General features: G+C 42.1%; 2 protein-coding genes across 2 annotated transcripts in view; both read right to left on the bottom strand.

Annotated features, from left to right (window-relative positions):
• LOC116221184 (tripartite motif-containing protein 16-like) overlaps positions 1-9,523 on the bottom strand; it is a 14,780-nt gene extending 5,257 nt beyond the window's left edge. The window contains exons 1-4 of the mRNA XM_031571124.2: positions 8,879-9,523; positions 4,682-4,777; positions 4,216-4,449; positions 46-205 (exon numbers count right to left, since the gene is read on the bottom strand). Coding sequence (XP_031426984.1) covers positions 46-205; positions 4,216-4,449; positions 4,682-4,777; positions 8,879-9,466 — 1,078 coding nt within the window. The 5' untranslated portion in view covers positions 9,467-9,523. The remainder of the gene's footprint in view (positions 1-45; positions 206-4,215; positions 4,450-4,681; positions 4,778-8,878) is intronic.
• A 5,081-nt stretch (positions 9,524-14,604) lies between these two features.
• Positions 14,605-25,768, bottom strand: LOC116221177 (tripartite motif-containing protein 16-like). Its single transcript, XM_031571111.2, has 6 exons — positions 24,732-25,768; positions 20,228-20,323; positions 19,776-20,009; positions 18,924-19,083; positions 18,518-18,577; positions 14,605-15,125 (listed from the first exon to the last, which is right to left on the bottom strand). Exons 1-6 carry the CDS (start codon positions 25,317-25,319, stop codon positions 14,605-14,607), a joined length of 1,659 nt encoding a protein of 552 aa, XP_031426971.1. The 5' UTR covers positions 25,320-25,768.
• Between the last annotated feature and the right edge of the window lie 1,076 nt (positions 25,769-26,844).

Raw genomic sequence — 26,844 nt, 5'->3', positions numbered from 1 at the left:
GTGGTGGAAATGTTCCAGAGGGAAAGTATAGTAAGTCAGATTAACCTGATGCAGATATCTTCATGACTTCCTCCTTGCAGAAATTCTCCAGCTGCATCTTTAGTGAGAAGACAGATTTCTTCACAGCCTCAAAAGAGAGGCCTTGGTTCACAGAGATGCAGGATAAGTCTTTAGACTCAGGTGTCTCACTGACTGACTGGAAAGTCTAAATAAAGAAACACAGAGATAGAGAGAAAGAGAGAGAGGAGGAAGAGATGACAGAGAGAGAATAGCTTCATTCTCAAAATAAAGCATCCACGTATAAATAAATTGTAAGATTAAATGTACAATCTGTATTTAATGACAAGTAAATTCCGTTGATACAGTTGAAATGGAAACTTTTTTGTTAACTGTAAATAAAAGCTTCAACTATTACAGTGCACACGAGACTCTTAAGTTAGATATGTCTCTGTCATCTCTTTACTACTGTACATCCCACTTATTACTGTAATAACTGTATTAATCGTACTTACACCTTACAATACTTCTTAAACATTGTATTACTAATACCTCATTCACTTCCTTTCATTTCACTTATTACCACCACTAATACTTACACCTGCACTTTTTATATACTTATCATATCTACACTTCCTACCTCAACTGCTGCTAGTCCCAATTCTGTTCATATCACATATCTATTTCTTCTGTACATATATATTTATTTATTCACTTACTCCACTTTACATATTCACATACTCTGCACTTTTTTGCTATTTTGCACTTCTGGTTGGATGCTGAACTGCATTTCGTTGTCTCAGTACTTGTACTCTGTGCAATGACAATAAAGTTGAATCTAATCTAATCTTGAATCTAAAATCCTCTAATGTTTGAGATTGAGATGTGAACTATGTGTCTAATATAGGGTGGGTGTATGTTGCCGCCAGAGTAAGCAATCTGTTGCGAAGAAGATGCAAGGTCCCTCCCAGTACATCTGAGAATGCCAGCTTCCTTGGGTCCAAGAAAAAACCCAATGGAAAACTGGACACCAACACACCGGGCTTTGGCGTACGGATTGGCTAGACCTGAATGACCTCTGTAACCGCACTAACATTCAGTTGCAGTGGAAGAGCACATCAGGACAGCCAGTAGATGATGACATCATCACGGACCCAACGACGACGGCAGAGGCAACCATCACCCTGGACGACAGCATTCACCACCTCAACACAAAGAACACCAGAGGGACAATACACAACTTTTTCAGATTGCGCATGATTCAAAATTGGACAGGGCTACGCCTACAAGGAAGACTGGCCTGCCTGCCGTGCGCTGATCACAGCGTATCTCATTCTGCACTGCGGAACACAGCACTACATGACGACATACACAAGTTTATAATAAAAGCTCGTCTTCAGGTATTAGCAACAAAAGCCAACTTAGAAACATGGTTCCCATCCAAGCATGAGCCGTTCTGTCTGCTCCACCACGACCAACAGAGGGAATCCATCGCACATATCCTCAACGGCTGCCCTGCCTACAAAGGACTATATATCGCTAACACCAACTTCACAACCATCCATACCAACGAGTCAGTTAAAACATACTGGTTCTCCATTCCCGAAGATCAGCGGAACGCAATGAAAACTGCCATTAAGCACATCCCAAATACACCAGACCTTGTGTCAATTGATGAAAAGAACAAAGCGATCACAATCATTGAAATTGGTTGCTCTTATGACGCTTACACGGACACCTGCTATGCATTCAAACTGTTAAAATGTGTGTGTGTGTGTGTGTGTGTGTGTGTGTGTGTGTGTGTGTGTGTGTGTGTGTGTGTGAGTGTGTGTGAGAGTGAGAGTGTGTGTGAGAGTGAGAGTGAGTGTGTGTGTGTGTGTGCACTGCTCTCTCAAGCTGGCTACCTGCTAGCGAGGGTAAGCCCATGTGGTGATTCCTTCAGTTGAAGTTTTTTGGTTGATGTTATGAATCCCAAACGAACCCAACACAAATGGTTGTCCAAATGCCACTGGTTTGCCTTGACCTACATGTGGCCTGACCAAAGAGGCGGAGTGGCAGGCACCTGTGCACCTCACGTGCCTCCAAACAAACTGTGAGCCATGATGTCAGGGCAGATGTGCTTTTATCAATTAACAGGGCTCTCAAGTGTCACGCATTGAGCGTGACAGTCACTCATTTCGGTCTTTAGTCACGCACTCCCGCCACACATCGTATTTCTCACGCTGAAAAAAAACTCTAGGCTATTTAATGTGCTGCAGCGCGCAAACATGACCTGGCCGCGCTGCCCTCACCATGGAGGAATCAAGCACGTCTCCCCGAATCCCCTGGAGTTCTGCCGTGAGGTGCCACTTATCAGCCAATCAAAAAAAAGAAATAGGCTACACAATAGCCAATCAGAAAAAAACGTATGTTTTGTATCTGTTGTATCTGGGTAAGATTTAATCCAGCAACCAATGAAAATAAAGCATCCTGGAATTGCGCGCGATTGATCTTTCGAAAGTTTCGTTCACCTGAGGAAACCACTGGATCTCCGAGCGTCAGTCTTCTACAAAGAGCAAGTCGTCTCCTGTTTTAATGTTACAACAAATTCACAATGGTTTGACACAAGCAATGACAACTTGACTGCAGTTAGAGAATATTTCCCAGATAATTAGCATAAGTTTTTAATGAGTGTTTGTAGCCAAAACAGTTTAAGGCTAGAGCCTGCCTTTTCACTATAGCTTTGACTCCGAACTTCGTTAATAGGCTACAAAAAATTCGAGTAGGCCTAATAAAAATATATTTAGCCTATAATTCGAACGAATATTAGGCAGCCCTTAATATTCAATGATGTTATGGGCATTATTTTTTGTAAATGTGTTTGCTTGAACATTCTATTCAGATACCGAGGCTTCTTCACGCCTGGTGAAGTTGTGAATCGCGAGCTCCTTAGGCATACTAGCATGTTATAAATATCCTGGCCATGGATGCATTAGTCATTGCATCTGTCTTTCAAAGATGTCAGGTAAAAAACAAATGAGCATCCTGTCCTTCGCCCAAAGAGGAAAGCCCCCTAAAAAGGCCAGATTAGGCCCAGAGAAGGTCGTAAACACATTAGAGGAGGAGATGGTGGAAGAAGAAGAGACAGTGCAGGTGGAAGAGGAAGAGACAGTACAGGTGGAAGAAGAAGAGACAGTACAGGTGGAAGAGGAAGAGACAGTGCAGGTGGAAGAGGAAGAGACAGTGCAGGTGGAAGAGGAAGAGACAGTGCAGGTGGAAGAAGAAGAGACAGTACAGGTGGAAGAGGAAGAGACAGTGCAGGTGGAAGAGGAAGAGACAGTACAGGTGGAAGAGGAAGAGACAGTACAGGTGGAAGAGGAAGAGACAGTACAGGTGGAAGAGGAAGAGACAGTACAGGTGGAAGAGGAGGAGACGGTGCAGGTGGAAGAGGAAGAGACAGTGCAGGTGGAAGAGGAAGAGACAGTGCAGGTGGTGGAGGAGGAGGAGACGGTGCAGGTGGAGGAGGAGGAGACGGTGGAAGAAACAGTGGAGGAGATGGCTAGAACAAAAGTGAGAAAAGTCCCAGGAGCAGCCACCTACAAGACCTCTTTTAATAGTGAATGGACCTCTAAATGGCCATGTATTACTGTAGAAAGCACCAGCTCATATTACTGGTGCTCTATCTGCCGCCAAGAGAACTCCTGTGCCCATCAAGGTGTGCGGGATGTGACAAGGCACATAGGCAGTAAGGGGCATCAGGCCAAACAGCAGGCACTGAAGTCAACCAGCACAGTCAAAAACTTTTGTTTGCCAGTGACTGCGGAATGGGGGCGGGCCGGGCGCGTGGCCGGGGGGGGGGGGGGGGATATGTCACTCTTGCCTGTCTTCAAAACTTGAGAGCCCTAAATTAACCACAGGTAGTGACATCACTCAAGCCCTGCATGTCAGTAAGTGTTTTTCCTACCATGTGACCTAACCTGTCCTAACAATAGCCATAATGATTTTGAGCAGTTTTCTGAAGAATACAAATGTTTTCATCATGATAAAATGTTTTGAGTGATAACTACAAAAAAACTGTGTTATAATAAGAACAACAAGCTTCTTTCTGAAAACTTAGAGATCCTAGAAGAAAATACAACAATACCTAAATTGAATTAAAATTTCCACCTAGGAATATATTCAACATAAATCAATGCCCTCAAATATTCTGTACAATAACAATCCATCATCAACAGTTACCTTGAGGAAATGGATGTGATCCTCTGTGTGTGAAAGCTGCTCCAGCTCAGCATCTCTCCTCTTCAGCTCAGCAATCTCCTGCTCCAGTCGCTTCAGGAGTCCTTCAGCCCGACTCACCTCAGCCTTCTCCTGATCTCTGATCAGCTCTTTCACCTCAGAGCGCCTTCTCTCAATGGAGCGGATCATCTCAGTGAAGATCCTCTCACTGTCCTCCACTGCTGTCTGTGCAGAGCTCTGTTAGGAGACACACAAAGAGGAGGGGGACAGGAGACACACAGAGGTAAGGGAAGGAGCAAACTCACTTGTGGTGTGACTGGCTCTTCTTGATCAAATGACCAAGGGTAAATCCTGCCAAACCATGTCTTTCTGTGATGGTCTGTATCATGTAGAGATGGCAGCATAACGGTAATAACACAATAACAAGCGATTGCTGAGCCAGCTGTTGTCTTATGTGGTCAGTTCTCACCTTGAGAGTCTCCACAGCCTTCCTCAGCTCCTGCAGCTCCTTCTCTCTCTCCTGGATTCTCTGCTGGAATCTCCTCTGGGTCGGCCCCAACTGCCTCTGTTAAAAAAGAAAGAAAGAAAGAAAACAGCCTCTTTTACATTTTACATTTACATTTAGTCATTTAGCAGACGCTTTTGTCCAAAGCGACGTACAATGGAGAGAACAGTCAAGCTAAGAGCAATAAAGAACATGGTGTAACAATAAATACTACTTTACATAAGAATTAGAAAACGACCTAGGAAGGAAAAAGAAGTGCAGGAATGTAACTGCTGAAGTGCAAGTTAAGCGCTAGTCAAGGTGCCAGTTAGGAAGGGAGGTGCTCTCTGAAGAGTTGGGTCTTCAAAAGCTTCTTGAAGGTAGAGAGGGACGCCCCTGCTCTGGTAGTACTAGGCAGTTCGTTACACCAACTTGGAACTACAAATGAGAATAGTTTGGATTGCCGTGCTTGCACGGACGGCAGTGCCAAACGACGCTCACTAGACGAGCGCAGCGTCCTGGGTGTGACATTTGCCCTTACAAGAGCATTTAGGTAGGTGGGAGCAGAACCAGCAAGCACTCTGTACACTGTAAAAAAACTGCCATCGTTTTTACGGGAAAACACTGGCAGCTGTGGTTGCCAGAACAATCCTGTAAAAAATACATCCACCTGTAAACCTCTCTACAGAGCAGCATGTTAATGTAACATTTTAAACCTGTATATTCAATATTGAACTTTAGCTATATTTACATCACTGCTATGCTACACTGTAAAAAAAATCCTGTTGTTTTTACTGGAAAAAACTGGCAGCTGTGGTTGCCAGAACAAACCTGTAAAAAATACATCCAGAACCAGTAAATTTAACATTGGATTTATGCTGATTTTGCGTGACCATTATGCTATAAAACCAATTATTTCAGTAAAATATACATCCAGTTGTTGTCTATTGTACATCAAATTCCATTCGATTTCACTGAGAAATACCAAGCAAACAACATTATTTAACTGCTTAAGTCTCATTATAACACTGTTATTCAACTGATTTTTCTTTTAGATTGCCCTTAAAAGTTATTTAAAATATAATGTATTTTAATGTATTAATAATAGTTTGGACCAGGGTCGCAGCAGTTGCGGTGCAGTCGCACTTGGGCCTGTGGTTCTTGGGGGCCCGTAGCCGGGGCCAATAGACATATTTATGTCCCCCCTTAAACTGCGTCTGACAGAAGTTTCTGACTCCAATTTCCGCCACCCAAACACAGTTGTGTTCAGTGAAGAACTGGTATTTCATTTTGGAGAGTGTCTAATGCTATCGAATCCCTTGAAAGGGTAAACTTATCTCCATCATGGTAGGTATTATTTGTGGGAAAAATTGTAACAATCTATAACAAAATGATATGCTCATCTTACATACACTATATAAACTTTTAAAAAACGATTCAATGAAATGAATAAGTTCTTATTTTCTTTGGTATTTTTGTCATATTCAAATTTGCAATGATTGCTGGGTAATATGTATGTTGTTGTCCAATGTCAAGTGTCTCTTTGCTATATGCTATATATGCAGTTGAAAAGGCAAACTTATCTCCATCATGGTGGGTAGGATAGGAGTTGTGCACCAAACATTATTCCTATGTCCCTGTTGCAGTGGTCAGACAGACGTTTTGCCTGGTTATATAGCTCATTATTGCCTGCGAGCTAATGACCACTACAACAGGGACATAGCAATAATGTTTGGTGCACAACTCCTATCATGCAGGGCCTTCCTTAGAGCAGAGATTGCTCAGCAGTCCGCAGTCTCTCAATTTGCCGAAGATGCTGATTATGGATTATTACTCCGTGTGCACTGCCCTGCTATTGTTTCTGAGAGTGGCAACAGCCGAGCGACCCTTTTCCAAATTGAAACTCATTAAGACCTACCTGAGGAGAAGGAGAGGCTGAATGGTCTGGCTATCCTGTCCATTGAAAAAGCAAATCACGCATCACCACCTTTCTGTTTGAAAGGCATTGTTTTGGCTTACAGGTGTGCTGTGCCTCTGACTGTGCACAGTCAACTTGTCGGTCTTGACGTTCATATTTTGCGCCTAAACTAGCTATATCGTATCGTCACATGATCAAATAGAGACTTTTTCATTGGACAACAACATACATATTACCCAGCAATCATTGCAAGTCTGAATATGACAAAAATTCCAAAGAAAATAGAAACGTATTAATTTCATTGAATCGTTTTTTAATAGTTTCTATAGTGTATGTAAGATAAGCATATCATTTTGTTATAGATTGTTACTATTTTTCCCACAAATAATACCTACCATGATGGAGACAAGTTTACCTTTTCAAGTGCCTAGATATCATTACACACTCTCCGAAATGTATTACCAGTTCTTTTCTGAACACATCCGTATTTGAGCTGTGGAAATTGGAGTCATGGACTTCTGTCAGATGCAGTTTAAGGGGAAGACATCAATTTAGACATAAATATGTCTATTGGCCTCGGCTACGGGCCCCCAAGAACCCCGGGCCCAGGTGCGACCGCGCCTGCTGCACCCCCTATAGTTGAGGCCCTGGCCCAAACTGTTATAAATACATTATACTATGAAGAACTTCTAAGGGGAATCTACATGACAAATCAGTTGAATAACAGTGTTATAATGAGAATTAAGCAGTTCAATAATGTTGTTTGCTTGGTATTTCTCAGTGAAATTGAATGGGATTTGATGTACAATAGACAACAACTGGATGTACATTTTACTGAAATATTTGTTTTCATAGCATAATGGTCATGCAAAATCAGCATAAATCCAATGTTAAATGTACTGGTTTACAATGTAATATTATACATTATTAAGTGTAAAAGGTACATATTGTTCTGTGAAGATGGTTATGGTTTGGCCGTATTTTTTACAGAATTATTCTGGCAACCACAGCTGCCAGTTTTTTCTAGTAAAAACAACAGGATTGGTTTTACAATGTAGTATAGCAGTGATGTAAATATAGCTAAAGTTCAATGTTGAATATACAGGTTTAAAATGTTAAATTGACATGCTGCTCTGTAAAGAGGTTTACAGGTGGATGTATTTTTTACAGGATTGTTCTGGCAACTCAGCTGCCAGTTTTTCCCCGTAAAAACAACAACCTTTTTTTCCCAGTGTATGTCATTTCTACAAAGAAATGAGCATAATCTTACTTTAAAATGAACAGTTGTATTTCGTTTAGTATTTTAACACCACCATGTTGTAATTTAAACTGCATTGAATTGCTTCTTGTATTACAGTTTTTTTTGTGTAAATTGCAGCCATATGTCATTTCTACAGAGAAATATGCATAATCTTACTTTAAAATTAACAGTTATATTTTGTTTAGTATTTTACCAAAAAGTGTTGTGAAATAAGCAATACTCTATTGTATTTCTATTTAACGTTTTTTTATGTCATGATTTTACGGCATTTCAGTGTGAATTTTATGCACATTTTTTACAGTGTAGGCAAGCATAAGTGACTTGAACTTAATGCGAGCAGCTACCGGCAGCCAGTGGAGCTCAATGAGTAGCGGGGTGACGTGTGACCTTTTCGGTTGGTTGAACACCAGGCGCGCCGCCGCGTTCTGGATCATCTGTAATGGTTTCACCACGCAAGCCGGCAGGCCCGTTAGGAGGGCGCTGCAGTAGTCAAGGCGGGAACTCACCAAGGTTTGCACCAGCAGCTGGGTGGCATACTGGGTTAGGTACGGCCTGATTTTGCGGATGTTGTATAGCGCAAAGCGGCACGACCTTTTCTTTATCGGTTGATTGTTTCAAACAATAATGATCAAATATCACACATGACAACTGAACATTTATAAGCAAAACACTTTTAGTATATTTTAGTCTTGTGAAGAGATTAAATGACACATTGAAGCAGTCGCTATCATCTTCAAGTGATGTTCAAGAGAAGCACTGGTATTAAACAGCAAAAACTTGTCAAGCTGGCTCAGAACCTGTAGAACCGGTTTTTACTCAACACTGGATCTTGAACATTTCCTGATTCTTCCTTCCTTTCTCTAACGGGCAAAGTCATTGCGGAATCAGACAGACTTAAAGACTGGTGAGATAGTATTTTTGTAGTTATAGTATTACTTTCACAGTTAGTACGTATAAGAGCCCTCATAGAAATGTTGGACACACATGTAGCTCCAGTACTGACCTGTTTGTCTGTCCGTTCTGCTGCAGCAGTGACTGTGTCATGGCCTTTATGTTCGTCCATCGTGCACAGATAGCAGATACAACTCTGATCGGTTCGACAAAATATTTCAAAAACCTTCTTATGATGGGAGCAGATCCTCTCTTGTAGCTGGCCTGTTGCATCAATAACTGAGTGTTTTCTTCCGGGGTTGACATCATTGTGAACTCCAAAGTGAGTTTCACAGTAAGACAACAGACAATCCAGACAGGACTTCACAGCTTTGAGTTTTGTCCCAGTGCAGACGTCACACTCCACATCTCCAGGTCCAGCAGTACATGCAACAGGAGCAGGAGCTTGGATTCTGGTCTTCTTGATCTGTTCCACAAGTTCAGCAACAATATTATTTTTGTTTAAAACGGGTCTTGGGGTGAACGTCTGTCTGCACTGGGGGCAGCTGTAGACTCCCTTCTGATCTTCCTGATCCCAGCAGCCCTTAATGCAGCCTTTACAGTAACTGTGTCCACAATTAGTAGTCACTGGATCCCTAAGAAGATCCAAACAAATCGGACATGTAAAAAGTTCGTAGTTATTTGGAGCCGCTTCTGCCATTCTTCGTTTGTGCTGTGTAACGCTTCACAGGTTTTCACGTAGTTTCGTTTCGCCTGAAATCGGTGCTTTCTGGTTGGGTGGGCGTGTTCGTCCAAACATCGTCATTGATGTCGTGTATTAGAACACTAGTGTAGTTCTCAAACTGATTAAGCAGACAACTGGAAGGGCATACGGAAGAACTTATGAAAAACCGGAGTATTATTTATTTGTAACACTGTAACTACAGCATAGCTATCCAGGACAGAGCGGAGCACTAAGAAGAGCGCTGTTGTGGCTTTATGCTCTATGTATAATTACTATTATAGTTATATACTATTCGTGGGTTATCTAAATCACTGTTAGATACAAATGCAAGGAGACGAGGATGCAGCACAAGTTAGAACCTTTACTGGCGGGCGAATCTCTCAACTGCCAGGCATGAACAAACTATCACAGAACTCCGTAGTAGTGACAGTCAAACACAATCGAGCACCGAGTGCTCGATCCAATATACCACAAGCGCCATAGTGGCGATTCAGCCCTTATATACATTTCACAACAACCACTAGAGCAGGGGTTCTCAACCTTTTCTACTCCAAGGCCCACCTATTCGTATTTGTAACAGGGTGGGGCCCAACAGACACCCCGCTTATTTTAGCTCATCTATATTCCATTCGTTGTATTAAGGGAGTGTTATGTGTCACAAAGAACAACATCAGCACCTGCTACACTGTAAAAAATGTGCATAAAATTAACACTGAAATGCCGTAAAATCATGACATAAAAGAACTGTAAATAGAAATACAATAGAGTATTGCTTATTTCACAATTTTTTTGGGTAAAATACTAAACGAAATATAACTGGTAATTTTAAAGTAAGATTATGCATATTTCTCTGTAGAAATGACATATGGTTGTAATTTACACAAAGAAAAACTGTAATACAAGAAGCAATTCAATGCAGTTTAAATTACAACATGGTGGTGTTAAAATACTAAACGAAATACAACTGTTAATTTGCAGCTGAGTTGCCAGAACAATTCTGTAAAAAATACATCCACCTGTAAACCTCTTTACAGAGCAGCATGTCAATTTAACAAATCCCATTCAATTTCACTGAGAAATACCAAGCAAACAACATTATTTAACTGCTTAATTCTCATTATAACACTGTTATTCAACTGATTTTTCATCTACACAATTTCAGTGAAATCGAATGGAATTTGATGTACAATAGACAACAACTGGATGTATATTTTACTGAAATAATTGGTTTTATAGCATAATGGTCACGCAAAATCAGCATAAATCCAATGTTAAATTTACTGGTTCTGGATGTATTTTTTACAGGTTTGTTCTGGCAACCACAGCTGCCAGTTTTTTCCAGTAAAAACAACAGGATTTTTTTTACAGTGTAGCATAGCAGTGATGTAACTATAGCTAAAGTTCAATGTTGAATATACAAGTTTAAAATGTTACATTTACTGAACAAACTTGTCCAATATAACATAACAGTGATGTAAATATTGCTCAAATACAATGTTGAATACACAGGTTTAAAATGTTAAAATTACATCCTGCTCTATGAAGAGGTTTACAGGTGGATGTATTTTTTACAGGATTGTTCTGGCAACTCAGCTGCCAGTTTTTCCCCCGTAAAAACGATGGCAGTTTTTTTACAGTGTACACCTGCATCATCGAGTCCATCCTCACCTCCTCCATCACCATCTGGTACGCTGCTGCCACTGCCAATTACAAAGGCAGACTGCAGCGTATCATCCGTTCTGCTGAGAAGGTGATTGGCTGCAATCTGCCATCTCTACAGGACCTGTTCAGCTCTTTAGGACCCTGAGGCGGGCAGGTAAGATTGTGGCCGAACCCTCCCACCCGGGTCACAAACTCTTCGAGGTACTTCCCTCCGGCAGGAGGCTGCGGTCCATCAGGACCAAAACCTCACGCCACAAAACCAGCTTCTTCCCGGCTGCAGTTGGCCTTATTAACAAGGCCCGGGACCCCCACCTGACTTGGACTCTTATCCCACCCCCACTCCTCAAGTCTGTGTTACATTAACACACATTACATTACATTACATTGCACATTGCACATTGCACATTGCACATTGCACTCCTGTTTTGCATTTTGCATTTTACTTTCCACTTTACTTTTTTTTCTTTTATAATTATTTTTATTTGGTAAGAAGGTAACAGAAAATATAAAAGGGTACCAAGAATTACAATTGTCACAAATCATTTAAAAAAACAAACCCATCATTTTCAGCTATCTTCTAATAATTCATGCTTCCCCTGCCATACAGCAAAGGTGGCCCCATCTATCCCCACCCCTTCAGTTCTACATTAGTTTCAGTTCTACCTTATCTCCCTCATCAAGCCCCCTATCCCACACCCTCCCCAACCCACTCACCCCCTTCCAGACCTTCCCCTCACCCTACCCCCAATGCATGCAGTGCAGCAGCTATGTGGCTAACAGAGCTAGCGCTGACCAGTGAGCTTCACCTCCTTTTTCCTCTTTGCTTCCACATGAGGTAAGAATGAGGAACGTCCAGGTGGGCTGCCACATTAACCTCAAAGACAAATAAAACTCCATCATTAGCATATTTACAATTATCTAATGATTCAAAATGGTGAACTTCCCTAAACGGCTTCAGACTCATCCTACAATCCAAGCTCATCACTACTGATACATTGTTAAAATGTATGTAAATATATAAATATAGTTGATCCTACCAGGGTAATACCAGTAGACAGCAATGTAATGTAAATAAAACAGGAAATATGATCAATATGATGTTCTTCTCAAAACAAGGCACAAACTTTAGGACACTAAATGAGAGATTATGTCAAAAGCAATTGAATTCAAATAATTTGTGTACATACAGCTGCATTCGTGAACCCTGCCAATACCCGGGCTGCACACTGTTGAATTAAATTTACAGGAAAGGAAATATATAAACTTTTTTATAACTTCATTTAGTCACTGACTGGACCAGATATGCACACACGCCACAGCAGCTGGTGGTGAGACGTGCCACGGAGTGCGAGAGCTTCCTGGTGTGTCTGGCTTTGGACCCTCTGGTACAAGTCTGTCTTCATGATCTGGCTTTGGACCCTCTGGTACAAGTCTGTCTTCATGATCTGGCTTTGGACCCTGTGTCCCTCTGGTACAAGCCTGTCTTCATGATCTCCTTCTTCGTCCCCCTGACTCTGATCCTTGTCTGCTCGCTCTGCATCGTCTCTGAGCTCAGGCGCAGGCATCTGGATCACTAGGGCAACATCAAGAGGTGGTGGTGGTGTTCGTTGTCTGATTCCTGCCCAGCAACGTGGCCCAGGTGCTGATCTGGGTGAGGATTGGGTCACAGAGGACGTGTGAATCCGTGGAGGTAATAAACGTGGTCTTCTACCCCACGCTGACCCTCACCTTCCTCAACAGCATACTGGACCCTGTGCCCTACTACTTCTCCAGCCCCGCCCTCCAGCGGGTGTGCAGACAGCTGGTGAGACTCCAGAGCACAGAGGGGACGGTGGACACAGGGGAGGACGGGACTAAAGACAGCAGCTCCCAGGCTGACAGACAGACAGGAGTGAGGGGTCTGAGGCTCCTGCTGCTCCAGGTGGAGACAGACACATTTCACTCATGCTGTCATGTAGTGCTTACTGTTTTAAAGCTCCTTTAACAGGAATATTCAGCATCTATGAGTATGGGATTTACACAATGTACATTTGCATTTAGAAATACTGTATTTTTCTCATTTCTATTAATATAATATATAAAATTACTTTTGAAAGAACATATTTCAAATACATTAGGCCTACTTTGCAAGCACAAAACATGAATTTATGTATTATTGTTTATAAATGTAAATGTAAATGAAATAGAGTACACATTTTGAAGAAATGGCTATTTGATTCAAGTTAAAATTCTACATTACACATATCAGACATGAAGAAGGTTCCATTAATTGGTAATTATTTTCAACACGTAACATTCTGAGGATATATACAGTACCAGTCAAAAGTTTGGACACACCTTCTCATTTTTTTGAGAAGTTTTTTCTATACTTTTATTATTTTCTACATGGTAGATAACACTTTTTTTGTTTAGTACATCATTCCATATATGTGTTCTTTCGTAGTTTAAATGTCTTCAGTATTAATCTACAATGTAGAAAAAAATTAAAGTAAAGAAAAAACTTTAAGAAAAATTTAAGGTGTGGTGTGTCCAAACTTTTGACTGGTATTTTAGAGTAGAGATGAGGACAGAACTTTTACAATCCATTAAAATGTCTGTTTTTTGGAACGCACCAATGGCAAGACAATGGTTTTCGATCAGGAACAGCGAATGTTGTCATCTGTCGATGTTGTTGATTAGTGACAGGTGGGCAGGTACCTCCTCCTGCCAATGGCACGTACATCTTGTTACTTGTTACGTTTTATTTTCTCGTGAAAGCATTTCATTTATTCATTGCTATCGGGATGATAAAGGAATTTCAATACATTTAACAAAAATACTTCTGAAATAAATCACACACACACACGCGCCAAGAAAAAGAGTACATTAGGGCACAATGAATGCCAGTCTATAACTCTTTATTCACCATTTTGCACCAGAAACATTTTAAAATATACTGGTCTCCTTACAATGGTATTAATAAAGAAACAGAGGAACACATTTAATTGGGTGTCAATTGTTGGATGAATACAGTCTCATTAAGATTTACTGCCATGGTACATAATATTGTGGTTGTCATATAAAACCAGATATCAGAACATGTATGCAATAACAAAGGGATTAAACACTTGGGAGAGTGAGGTTATGCAACACAGAGCTCATCAAAACCTTTCACACACAATGTCTTATGTCTGCTGTGGTGATACTGCATGTGTTACAGCAGAGGTCTAGAGGTACAGATATTGTAATAGCTGGGGTCCAGAGAGGGGGGAATGGCTTCAGTCGGTTGTTGTCCCCAAGATCAGAGATTCTCAGGCCCAGCTGCTAGATCCTTACATGTGAGTGAGTGATGTGTTAAATGATGTGATGTGTGTGTGTGTGTATGGCCCAGCTGCTAGATCCTTACGTGTGAGTGATGTGTTAAATGATGTGATGTGTGAGATGTATGTGCTAACAGCATCTAGATATGTCAGTCACAGCAGCTTCACTGATGATCTAGACCCTAGCACAAACCCAGGGTAGAGTGTGTGAGTGAATGTGGTCTGGACTCTGTGCAGGAGGGTCATTGTGTCAGTGATGCTGTAGAAGGCCAGAGTTCCTGCCCTGTGATCCACATACACTCCTATTCTGGAGCTGGCCACTAGAGGGAGTTTAGTGTGTTTATTATTGTGACTGAAAGAGGAGTCATAGCTGGAGAGGAACAGACTCCAGGACTGATCATTACATCCAAACACACACTCATGACCCACTCCTCTCCTGCTGATGCTTTTATATGAGACTGATATCACAACCCCATTCCCCCCACTCCACTCAACCTCCCAGTAGCAGCGTCCAGACACACCCTCTCTACACAGCACCTGACCCCACCTATCAAATCTCTCTGGATGATCAGGATATGACTGGACCTCAGCTCTCCACTCCACCCTCCTGTTCCCCTCAGACAGATGGAGGGTTCTGTGTGCTGTGTTTGGATCCAGTGTGAAGTGACAGGAGTCTGATGGAGGAGAAGACAGGACAAACTTAGGTATTTATATGTGTTAGGTGTGTGTGTGTGTGTGTGTGTGTGGGGGGGGGGGTGAGAGAGAGATAAACTCACATTCTAAAGGGGGGGGGGGTGTGTGTGTGTGTGTGTGTGTGTGTGTGTGTTGGGGGGGGGGGGGTGTTGTTATTTCATATGAATCTTTACGTGTGGGTGATGACATTTCTTTCTGTGATTTTTTTCTGTGAGGGAATGTTTCACATATAACTGAGATTTGTTTATGTGTGTGTGATTCTTTACATGTTTGTGCAGGTGTACACGTGTGAGTGTCTGTATTCAAAAGTTCAAAAATGAGCATGGTTATGTGTGTGTGTACTTGTGTGTGTGTTTGTCTGAAGAGAGTCCTTTGTATGAATGAATGATGTTGAGTTTGTGTAAGTATTTGGGTTTGTTTCATTTCATTCCTTTGTGTGAGATGAGTCCTTCGTATTGAAGGAACCAGAATTTAAGATTTATAGTTAATAAGGATATGTCATAGTCAATAATTCAATGTATCTTATACCTAGTTGTAATTGTTACTTTTATTTGGACTTAAGTTAGAATGTAATCATTTCTGGTTAGAGAAGAGAGAGAGAGAGAGTCTGATGGCTCTAAGGCCTCATGAATACTGAGGGTGACGCCCCTGGTTCTCAGAGAGCATTTAACAGCGATCCTTCAATGGATAATCAGATAATCTTAGGTGAAGCTCTGTGAGTGAGTGGAACTCAGGCTCTGTCACACACACACACACACACACACACACACACACACACACACACACACACACACACACACACACACACACACATGGCTTAGGTGAAGCTCTGTGAGTGAGTGGAACTCAGGCTCTGTCTCACAAAGGTGGCCACCGTTGTTCGAGATTAAAACCTGTTTCATGACTTACCATATCCAAGACTGGGTCTCATAATATATGGTATAAAATGAATTACCACCTCCTATACAGTTAGTATATAGGAGTGTAGAAGTGTTCCAGTGTCTTTGTATGTGAAAGTCTGTAGGTGTGATTGGTTGTATGGGTGTGTGTGTGAGACACAGAGACAGAGAGAGAGGGAGAGAGAGAGAAATACAGAGAAATATAAATGTCTCTTTCTTCCTCTCCTAGTCTAGACTATCTTCACTGTGGGATGCTGCTGTAGTCTCTCCACCTGATCTACTTGTAGAATCCCTCAGTCTACACCTACTCACCCCAACCACACTGTCATGCATTTGTGTTGTCATGTGAGATTCTGTGGTGTGAGGGGAGACAGGTGGTGTAAGGGGAGACAGGTGTGTAAGGGGAGACAGGTGGTGTGAGGGGAGACAGGTGTGTAAGGGTAGACAGGTGGTGTGAGGGGAGACAGGTGGTGTGAGGGGAGACAGGTGGTGTGAGGGGAGACAGGTGGTGTGAGGGGAGACAGGTGTGTGAGGGGAGACAGGTGGTGTGAGGGGAGACAGGTGGTGTGAGGGGAGACAGGTGGTGTAAGGGGAGGTGGTGGGTTGAGAGCGAGCGCCAAAGCAAGTGCTGCAGCTGATGAGGAGAACTGAGTTTAAATGAAGTGTGTGTGTGTGTGTGTGTGTGTGTGTGTGTGTGTGTGTGTGCTGATGAGGAGAACTGAGTTTAAATGAAGTGTGTGTGCGTGTGTGTGTGCGTGTGTGTGTGTGTGTGTTTGTGTGCGTGTGTGTGTGTGTGCTGATGAGGAGAACTGAGTTTAAATGAAGTGTGTGTGTGTGTGTGTGTTGATGAGGAGAACTGAGTTTAAATGAAGTGTGTGTGTGTGTGTGTGTGTGTGTGTGTTGATGAGGAGAACTGAGTTTAAATTAAGTGTGTGTGCGTGTGTGTGTGCTGATGAGGAGAACTGAGTTTAAATGAAGTGTGTGTGTGTGTGTGTGTGTGTGTGTGTGTGTGTGTGTGCTGATGAGGAAAACTGAGTTTAAATGAAGTGTGTGTGTGTGTGTGTGTGTGTGTGTGTGTTGATGAGGAGAACTGAGTTTAAATGAAGTGTGTGTGTGTGTGTGTGTGTGTGTGTGTGTGTGTGCGCGTGTGTGTGTGCTGATGAGGAGAACTGAGTTTAAATGAAGTGTGTGTGTGTGTGTGTGTGTGTGTGTGTGTGTGCTGATGAGGAGAACTGAGTTTAAATGAAGTGTGTGTGTGTGTGTGTGTGTGTGCTGATGAGAACTGAGTTTAAATGAAGTGTGTGTGTGTGTGTGTGTGTGTGTGTGCTGATGAGGAGAACTGAGTTTAAATGACGTGTGTGTGTGTGTGTGTGTGTGTGTGTGTGTGCTGATGAGAACTGAGTTTAAATGAAGTGTGTGTGTGTGTGTGTGTGTGTGTGTGTGCTGATGAGGAGAACTGAGTTTAAATGAAGTGTGTGTGTCTGTGTGTGTGTGTGTGTGTGTGTGTGTGTGTGTGTGTGTGCTGATGAGGAGAACTGAGTTTAAATGAAGTGTGTGTGTGTGTGTGTGTGTGTGTGTGTGTGTGTGTGTGCGCTGATGAGGAGAACTGAGTTTAAATGAAGTGTGTGTGTGTGTGTGTGTGTGTGTGTGTGTGCTGATGAGGAGAACTGAGTTTAAATGAAGTGTGTGTGTGTGTGTGAGAGTGTGTGTGTGTGTGTGTGTGTGTGTGCTGATGAGGAGAACTGAGTTTAAATGAAGTGTGTGTGTGTGTGTGTGTGCTGATGAGGAGAACTGAGTTTAAATGAAGTGTGTGTGTGTGTGTGAGAGTGTGTGTGTGTGTGTGTGTGTGTGCTGATGAGGAGAACTGAGTTTAAATGAAGTGTGTGTGTGTGTGTGAGAGTGTGTGTGTGTGTGTGTGTGTGTGTGTGCTGATGAGGAGAACTGAGTTTAAATGAAGTGTTGTGTGTGTGTGTGTGTGTGTGTGTGCTGATGAGGAGAACTGAGTTTAAATGAAGTGTGTGTGTGTGTGTGAGAGTGTGTGTGTGTGTGTGTGTGTGTGTGTGCTGATGAGGAGAACTGAGTTTAAATGAAGTGTGTGTGTGAGAGTGTGTGTGTGTCTGTGTGTGTGCTGATGAGGAGAACTGAGTTTAAATGAAGTGTGTGTGTGTGTGTGTGTGTGTGTGTGTGTGTGTGTGTGTGTGTGTGTGCTGATGAGGAGAACTGAGTTTAAATGAAGTGTGTGTGATTGATGTGTGAGGGGGGTGGTAAATTCGTTACATCTCCTCCCGCACTTCCGTTTAGAACGCCATTTTAGGAGAACGGAAAAAGACACTGTTTCCTCTACCCATGAACTATAACAGCCATAATGAAATGTTGAACTGCTTAAACATGTAGAACCATGTGACTGCTACTGAAACTTGACTTGTGATTTGGAATAAAGTAAACTGTATAAAATGTGTTTGTGTCAAACTCACATTGTAGGAAATCCTCTCTGGTTGTAGGTTCAGGAGGCAAAATAGCCTGGACTTTAGTCACTATTGAGAGAGAAAGAATCATATTAGAAACAACACAGACTGGTGTAAATGTCAACATTGCATCAACCTTCTGTTTTTGTGATGGCAGTAAATGTGTGTTCTCTTGTTGAGGGACATTATGAGTGTCCAGCTTTTTCAACCTTAAAGACCCTCTTAAGACAAGTAAACATGGAGACACCTGCAGAGTATCTCAGCTTCACTGACATACAAAGGATATGTTACAAATATGTGACATTGAGAAATACAGGTTCCTGAAGTTCAGCATCACATTTAGCTTATTAGTACAATCCAGAGGGAAAGTATAGTAAGTCATTACATGTAAACATATGTCAGTAATGTGATTTACCTGATGCAGATATCTTCATGACTTCCTCCTTGCAGAAATTCTCCAGCTGCATCTTTAGTGAGGAGACCGATTTCTTCACAGCCTCAAAAGAGAGGCCTTGGTTCACAGAGATGCAGGATAAGTCTTTAGACTCAGGTGCTTCACTGACTGACTGGAAAGTCTAAATAGACACACAGAGATAGAGAGAAAAAGAGAGAGAGAACAATAAGAGATGACAGAGATAGAGAGAGAGAGAGTGAGAGAGAATAGCTGTAGTTATGAATCCCAAATGAATCGAACACAAATGGTTCCTGAATCCCAAATGAACCCAACACAAATGGTTCCTGAATCCCAAATGAACCCAACACAAATGGTTGTCCAAATGCCACTGGTTTGCCTTGACCTACATGTGGCCTGACCAAAGAGGCCGAGTGGCAGGCACCTGTGCACCTCAAGTGCCTCCAAACAAACTGTGAGCCATGATGTCAGGGCAGATGTGCTTTTATCAATTAACCACAGGTAGTGATATCACTCAATCCCCGTCTGTCTTTTTCCTACCAATTGCCATAATGATTTTGAGCAGTTTTCTAAAGAATGAAAATGTCTTCGTCATGTTCAAATGTTTTGAGTGATGAATACCAAAACTTTCTTCACACACTGAAACTGCATGGGGTAAGGTATCTGTTCAAATGCAGTGGACTGTGTTATAATAATAATAATAATAATAATAAGCATTTATCTGTAAACTTAGAGATCCTAGAAGAAAATTCAACAATATCTAGATTTAGTTAAAATTTCCACCTAGGAATATATTCAACATAAATCAATGCCCTCAAACATTCTGTGCACTAATAATCCATCATCAACACTTACCTTGAGGAAATGGATGTCATCCTCTGTGTGTGAAAGCTGCTCCAGCTCAGCATCTCTCCTCTTCAGCTCAGCAATCTCCTGCTCCAGTCGCTTCAGGAGGTCTTCAGCCCGACTCACCTCAGCCTTCTCCTGATCTCTGATCAGCTCTTTCACCTCAGAGCGCCTTCTCTCAATGGAGCGGATCATCTCAGTAAAGATCCTCTCACTGTCATCCACTGCTGTCTGTGCAGAGCTCTGTTAGGAGACACACAAAGAGGAGGAGTCCATCTAAAGCAGCCCACTCACTCAGCTCCTCCACACAGCCTGGTACCCACAGTGTGGCTCAGAGGAGCTGGGAAGTGGCTCAGCATTACAGACTCCTGTCTGGCTGACTGGAGGAGAGCCCTGATTGAGCCTGAAATGGCTCCTCCAGCAGCCAGCTGTTGTCCTCCTCTCCTCTGGTCAGTACTCACCTTGAGAGTCTCCACAGCCTTCCTCAGGTCCTGCAGCTCCTTCTCTCGCTCCTGGATTCTCTGCTGGATTTTACTCTGGGTCTTCCCCAAGTGTGTCTATGTTGAAGGAATACATCACATCCACAACAAACAGTTATGGTGGCATCATAATATTATTATTGTCTGATAGCATTCCTGCAAGTACAAGCTGTTTAAGCTACTGACCCTGACTGAGAGGTGATCTGTAGTGTTGCTGAATAGCTTATTGGTGAGACTCTGTTTCATTGCAAGGTTTGAGAAAAACACAAAATAAGTTTTGTCTTTGTGGAGCAAAAAAGAGAGAACCAGGAGGAACACTGATTTACTGACTTTACATGCAATCAATCTTTATTTATTCATATTTATAGTTTCTCTTGTGGAGTTGATAAACTTACTGCAACTATACCCTCACTGAGTGACCTGTGACCTCTAGGCAGTTGATAACCATGTAATGTCATTCAGTCATAGTGTCAACCACCCAGGACCCTATAAAATGCCATTTCAGCCCCCAAATCACTGGGCTCATCTGAGAGGACTGTGCAGCAATATTGCAGGCAGAAAGCATGATGTGCCCATTTTAATATAAATGACTGTTAAATAAGAGAAGTATTACAAAATGCCAACAAACATAACACATTAAATGGTAATTTAGGCTTTGTATATGTATTTGTTATTTAGATACAGTTAATATGTGACAGGAGATTATCTGTCTGATTTCTGTTTTTAAAATGGTATAGAATTGAATTAGGCTATGTGTTTTCATTCCTGTAGGATAATGCTGACAGTCTGAAGTAGGGATGCACCGATACCGATACCAGTATCGGTATCGGTGCCGATACTTCGTTAAAATACTCGTACTCGTTGTTGAATTGCCGATACCAAGCACCGATACCACTCATCAGTATTTCACTGCATCAAACTGGCCGGGCTATGCTGACACAAAATGTGATTTATTGTCCTACCTGTCCTACCATTCTCTGCCAGACTAGTAAGTAGCTTATTTGCCGTCTTGTGTTGCATTTGCTTGATGTTTGACTGTGTTAGGAAAGTTTGTCATAGTGTCAAAGTATTTCAGTATACAGGTTTCGCTAAATTTAGCTGCTAGCATCTCGTTAGCGATTAGCAATTCCGTTGTGCTGCCTTAACGGCGATTTGGGCTCATTTTAAGATAAATGACGACGACAGGAGTACGGCACAGTGTAAGATCTACACTGCTACGGTGTCGAGGGGCGGAAAGGAAAGTACTCTGTTTAACACAAGCAATTTGATTAAACATCTGAAGACTACTGCAACACCCTCCTAACGGGCCTGCCGGCTTGCGTGGTGAAACCACTACAGATGATCCAGAAAGCGGCGGCGCGTCTGGTGTTCAACCAACCGAAAAGGGCACACGTCACCCCGCTACTCATCGAGCTCCACTGGCTGCCAGTAGCTGCTCGCATTAAGTTCAAGTCACTTATGCTTGCCTACAGAGTGCTTACTGGTTCTGCTCCCACCTACCTAAATGCTCTTGTAAGGGCAAATGTTACACCCAGGACGCTGCGCTCGTCTAGTGAGCGTCGTTTGGCACTGCCGTCCGTGCAAGCACGGCAATCCAGACTATTTTCATTTGTAGTTCCACGTTGGTGGAACGAACTGCCTAGTACTACCAGAGCAGGGGCGTCCCTCTCTACCTTCAAGAAGCTTTTGAAGACCCAACTCTTCAGAGAGCACCTCCCCTCCTAACTGGCACCTGACTAGCGCTTAACTTGCACTTCAGCAGTTACATTCCTGCACTTCTTTTTCCTCTTTTCTAGGTTGTTGTTTTTCTAATTCTCATGTAAAGTAGTATTTATTGTTACACCATGCTTTTTTATTGCTCTTAGCTTGACTGTTCTCTCCCTTGTACGTCGCTTTGGACAAAAGCGTCTGCTAAATGACTAAATGTAAATGTAAATGCACCATAGTGCTAAGTACACAGAGTTCACTGATGCTAGTGGCGCAAGACCGAAGCAACCAATCTTAACTGACGTCTTGCAAAAGAAAAAAACGCGCACGCACACACAGAGAGAGAGAGGTAGAGAGAAAGACTGTGCCACATAGGTTAAGTGATTGTTTGTGTACTTGAGCAGGAGATTCTTCTGATCCTTTTGTAACTGAAATGTGCTCTTGTGCTAATCCAGTAATAGTTCTGTTCACTTTTTGTTAAGCAGACTGTGTTGTTAACTATGCAGCAAATTCAATTGCCTTTATCTGGTTATATTTGCATTTTGTCTCATGTGATGATATTGTCTGTTTGAAGGCTTTTTTTGTGTGTTAAAACCAGAAAGCTCTGTTTATTTTTGGCTTGGGATAGCCTTCTGTTAATTTTGTACTATAGGCTTGACATAATCTGCAGAGGATAAAATAAAATCTGCCTCCAAATGAATTGCACTTTCATGGAGACCAAATCTAAGAAGTATCGGTATCGATACTCGGTATCGGCAAGTACACAAATAAAAATACTCGTACTCGTATCGGTTTGTAAAAAAGTGGTATCGGTGCATCCCTAGTCTGAAGTTAACCATCTGGTTTTACAACTTCATTAGACAGGTGTGTTTTTATGTCATCGTTATTCTCTCTCTTCCTCACTCTATCATGGACCTAAAGAGGATGAGTCTATAGCCTGTCTTCCAGTTGGAAACCCAATAGCCAAGTCCTACCACACAAGTCCAATCTATCACCAATCAATCTTTATTTATTCATATTTATAGTTTCTCTTGTGGAGTTGATAAACTTACTGCAACTATACCCTCACTGAGTGACCTGTGACCTCTAGGCAGTTGATAACCAGGTAATGTCATTCAGTCATAGTGTCAACCACCCAGGACCCAACACAATGCCATTTCAGCCCCATAATCACTGGGCTCATCTGAGAGGACTGTGCAGCAATATTGCAGGCAGAAACATGGACGGATTAAGAAACCACGGGCCCCTGGGCCTGGACATGTTAAAGGCCCCCTCCCTTCGCAAAAAAAAAATTGTGCACTCGCAAAACACGCATGCACACACAAACACCATTAGGCATATATATATATTTTACCAACAATGTGTTGGATTTAACGGTCGAATTAGATACTTTGGCTATTGTATTGGGAAAGTAAACAGGTCAAAGTTTACTCCGTGACATCCACCTTCGGTGCACTGCCCTGCTATTGTTTCTGACATTACATGTGACAGGGCAACAGCCGAGTGATTCTTTTCCAAATTGAAACTGATTAAGACCTACCTGAGCAGTATGGGGCAGGAGAGGCTGAATGGGCTGGCTATCCTGTCCATTGAAAGAGCAAATCATAAATCACCACTTTTATGTTTGAAAGGCGTCGTTCGGCAAGTGTACTGGCTGTGCTCAGTCAGCTTGTAGGTCTTGGCGTTCAGATTCTGCGCCTAAACTAGCTATATCGTATCGTCTCGTCACATGATCAAATAGAGACTTGACATTGGCGAACAAGATACATATTACCCAGCAATCATCATTGCATATCTGTATATGACAAAAATAACAAATTAAACAAGAAATGATTCATTTCATTGAATCAGCCTTTTAATAGTTTCTATAGTGTATGTACGATAAGCATATAATTGTGTTATATATTGCTACTGATGATTTCCCCCTAAAAATTATGAAAACCATGACAGAGACAGGTTTGCCATTTTGAGGGAATATATAGGCTAGCATAAATTATCACAGATAGTCCATAAAAAAAAAATCTTCCCTGATCACTATCGCATTCAAACTAGTGACACTTGGACGTCCATATGTTCGAAAAAATGTATAAAGCAGGTTGTGCTTTGCCTACGAACCTTCCGCGCTGGCTGCATTGTCTATAGTTACGCCCCTGGCGTACATGTACATGTTCTAACACAGCACAGGTACACTCAATTAAAGCCATTAGCAAATGAACAAAATACACCTTTTTCAACCACAAATAAGAGATACATAACAGCGACTTCATGCAGAGGCTCTGGCTTAGGGGCCCCTTGAGCTCATGGGCCCCTGGGCCTGGGCCCGGTAGGCCCGTTCGTTAATCCATCCCTGGGCAGAAAGCATGATGTGCCCATTTTAATATAAATTACTGTTAAATAAGAGAAGTATTACAAAATGCCAACAAACATAACACATTAAATGGTAATTTAGGCTTTGTATGTGTATTTGTTATTTAGATACAGTTAATATGTGACAGGAGATTATCTGTCTGATTTCTGTTTTTAAAATGGTATAGAATATAATTAGGCTATGTGTTTTCATTTCTGCATGAGAATACTGACAGTCTGAAGTTAACCATCTGGTTTTACAACTTCATTAGACAGGTGTGTTTTTATGTCATCGTTATTCTCTCTCTTCCTCACTCTATCATGGACCTAAAGAGGATGAGTCTATAGCCTGTTTTTCCTTCCAGTTGGAAACTCAATAGCCATCTCCTACCACACAAGTCCAATCTATCACCAAGAGAACTCCTGTCCTTACCTGTTTCTCTCTCCTCCCTGCAGTGGCTGACACAGTGTCATGGCCTTTGTGTTCATCCACCAGACAGAGCAAACAAACACAACTTTGGTCCGTACGACAAAATATCTCCAGAGGCTTCTCATGTTGGGTGCAGATCCTCTCCTGTAGCTGGCCTGTGGCATCAACCACCTTATGTTTTCGCCCAGGGTTTATGTCATTGTGAACTTTGTAGTGAGTTTCACAGTATGAAACCAGACATTCCAGACAGGACTTCACAGCTTTGAGTTTTGTCCCAGTGCAGACGTCACACTCCACATCTCCAGGTCCAGCAGTACATAGAACAGGAGCAGCAGCTTGGATTCTGGTCTTCTTGATCTGTTCCACCAGTTCAGCAACAATATTATTTTTGTTCAAAACGGGTCTTGGGGTGAACGTCTGTCTGCACTGGGGGCAGCTGTAGACTCCCTTCTGATCTTCCTGATCCCAGCAGCCCTTAATACAGTCCACGCAGTAATTGTGTCCACAGTGAATAGTTACTGGATCTCTAAGAAGATCCAAACAAATCGGACATGTACAAAGTTCGTAGTTATTTGGAGCCGCTTCTGCCATTCTTCGTTTGTGCTGTGTAACGCTTCACAGGTTTTCACGTAGTTTCGTTTCGCCTGAAATCGGTGCGTAACTTTCAAAACAACTTCCTCGTTGGGTGGGCGTGTTCGTCCAAACATCGTCATTGATGTCGTGTATTAGAACACTAGTGTAGTTCTAAAACTGATTAAGCAGTCAACTGGAAGGGCACACGGCAGAACTTATGAAAAACCGAAGTATTATTTATTTGTAACACTGTAACTACAGCATAGCTATCCAGGGCAGAGCAGAGCACTAAGGAGAGCGCCATAGTGGCTTTATGCTCTATGTATAATTACTATTATAGTTATATACTATTCGTGGGTTATCTAAGTCACTGTTAGATACAAATGCACGGAGACGAGGATGCAGCACAAGTTAGAACATTTACTGGCGGGCGAATCTCTCAACTGCCAGGCATGAACAAACTATCACAGAACTCCGTAGTAGTGACAGTCATACACAATCGAGCACCGAGTGCTCGATCCAATATACCACAAGCGCCATAGTGGCGATTAAGCCCTTATATACATTTCACAACAACCACTAGAGCAGGGGTTCTCAACCTTTTCTACTCCAAGGCCCCACCTATTCGTATTTGTAACAGGGTGGGGCCCAACAGACACCCCGCTTATTTTAGCTCATCTATATTCCATTCTAATTATTAAGCGATTGTTATGTGTCACAAAGAACAACATCAGCACCTGCTACAGGTGGGAGCCTAGAAATGAATACAAGAAAATCTAACTCTAGAATATCAAAATTGTATTGTGCACCAGAAAACAACATAAAACCACACAGAGCATTTTCAGTCAAAAGGAATGCATTATCCAAAAGAGTTTTGAAACAATTTATTTGCAGTAGGCCTATTTGTGCACAGCAAACAAGCAAGTAAATAAAACCAGAATAGACCCAAAAGATAGCACGCACTCAAAACAAGAGATGAATCATGCAAACAAGACCAGGTGTTGCTTCAGACATGCAAACAACTAGGTTCAAATAATGTTCAAATAAATAAGTTCAAATAGGTCCAAATAATGATTCAAATAATTAAAATAATGATTTAAATCTGTTGCTGCACTCTATTATCAACATAAATATCACCAAGCATTCCTGGGGAGTGGTTCGAGTTGGTAGCTCTTCACAGAAAAGCATGTCCGCTCAAACGATAACGCACAAAAACCAGCAGTAATAAAGCGCTACTGACGTCCGTCGACTCGTCTAAATTGAAACTGTATTGCAGGGGTTTTCAACTGGTTTTGTCCCAGGGACCACCATTCTGACTAGAAAGTAATCTGCGGCACACTGCTGTGCGCGTGCACGTGTGTGTGTGTGTGTGGAGAGAGGGGAGAGAGACCTGTCAGTGTGATATCTGGGCATGGTGAAGTCCAGACAGCCGGTCTATTCGTGGCGAAATGGTAGACAGCGACAGTCTCATAGCATTCTCTGGTTCAAGTCTTGCCCTGTACTTATTCTTCAAGTACGCCAGTGTAGAAAAACTGCTCTCACA

Source organism: Clupea harengus, chromosome 7 (genome assembly GCF_900700415.2).
Source record: "Clupea harengus chromosome 7, Ch_v2.0.2, whole genome shotgun sequence".
Taxonomy (NCBI): Eukaryota; Metazoa; Chordata; class Actinopteri; order Clupeiformes; family Clupeidae; genus Clupea; species Clupea harengus.
Note: the sequence above shows the minus strand (reverse complement) of the source record. Positions and strands in the feature narration are given on the sequence as shown.

Excerpts from the sequence above, each read along its gene's own strand:
- LOC116221177 (XM_031571111.2), bottom strand. The coding sequence starts at position 25,319 with ATGGCAGAAGCGGCTCCAAATAACTACGAACTTTGTACATGTCCGATT. Across the intron at positions 20,010-20,227 it reads AGGCTGTGGAGACTCTCAAG|AGCTCTGCACAGACAGCAGT; the intron begins GTGAGTACTGAC and ends GTCTCCTAACAG. Across the intron at positions 18,578-18,923 it reads CATGAAGATATCTGCATCAG|TGACTAAAGTCCAGGCTATT; the intron begins GTAAATCACATT and ends CTCTCTCAATAG.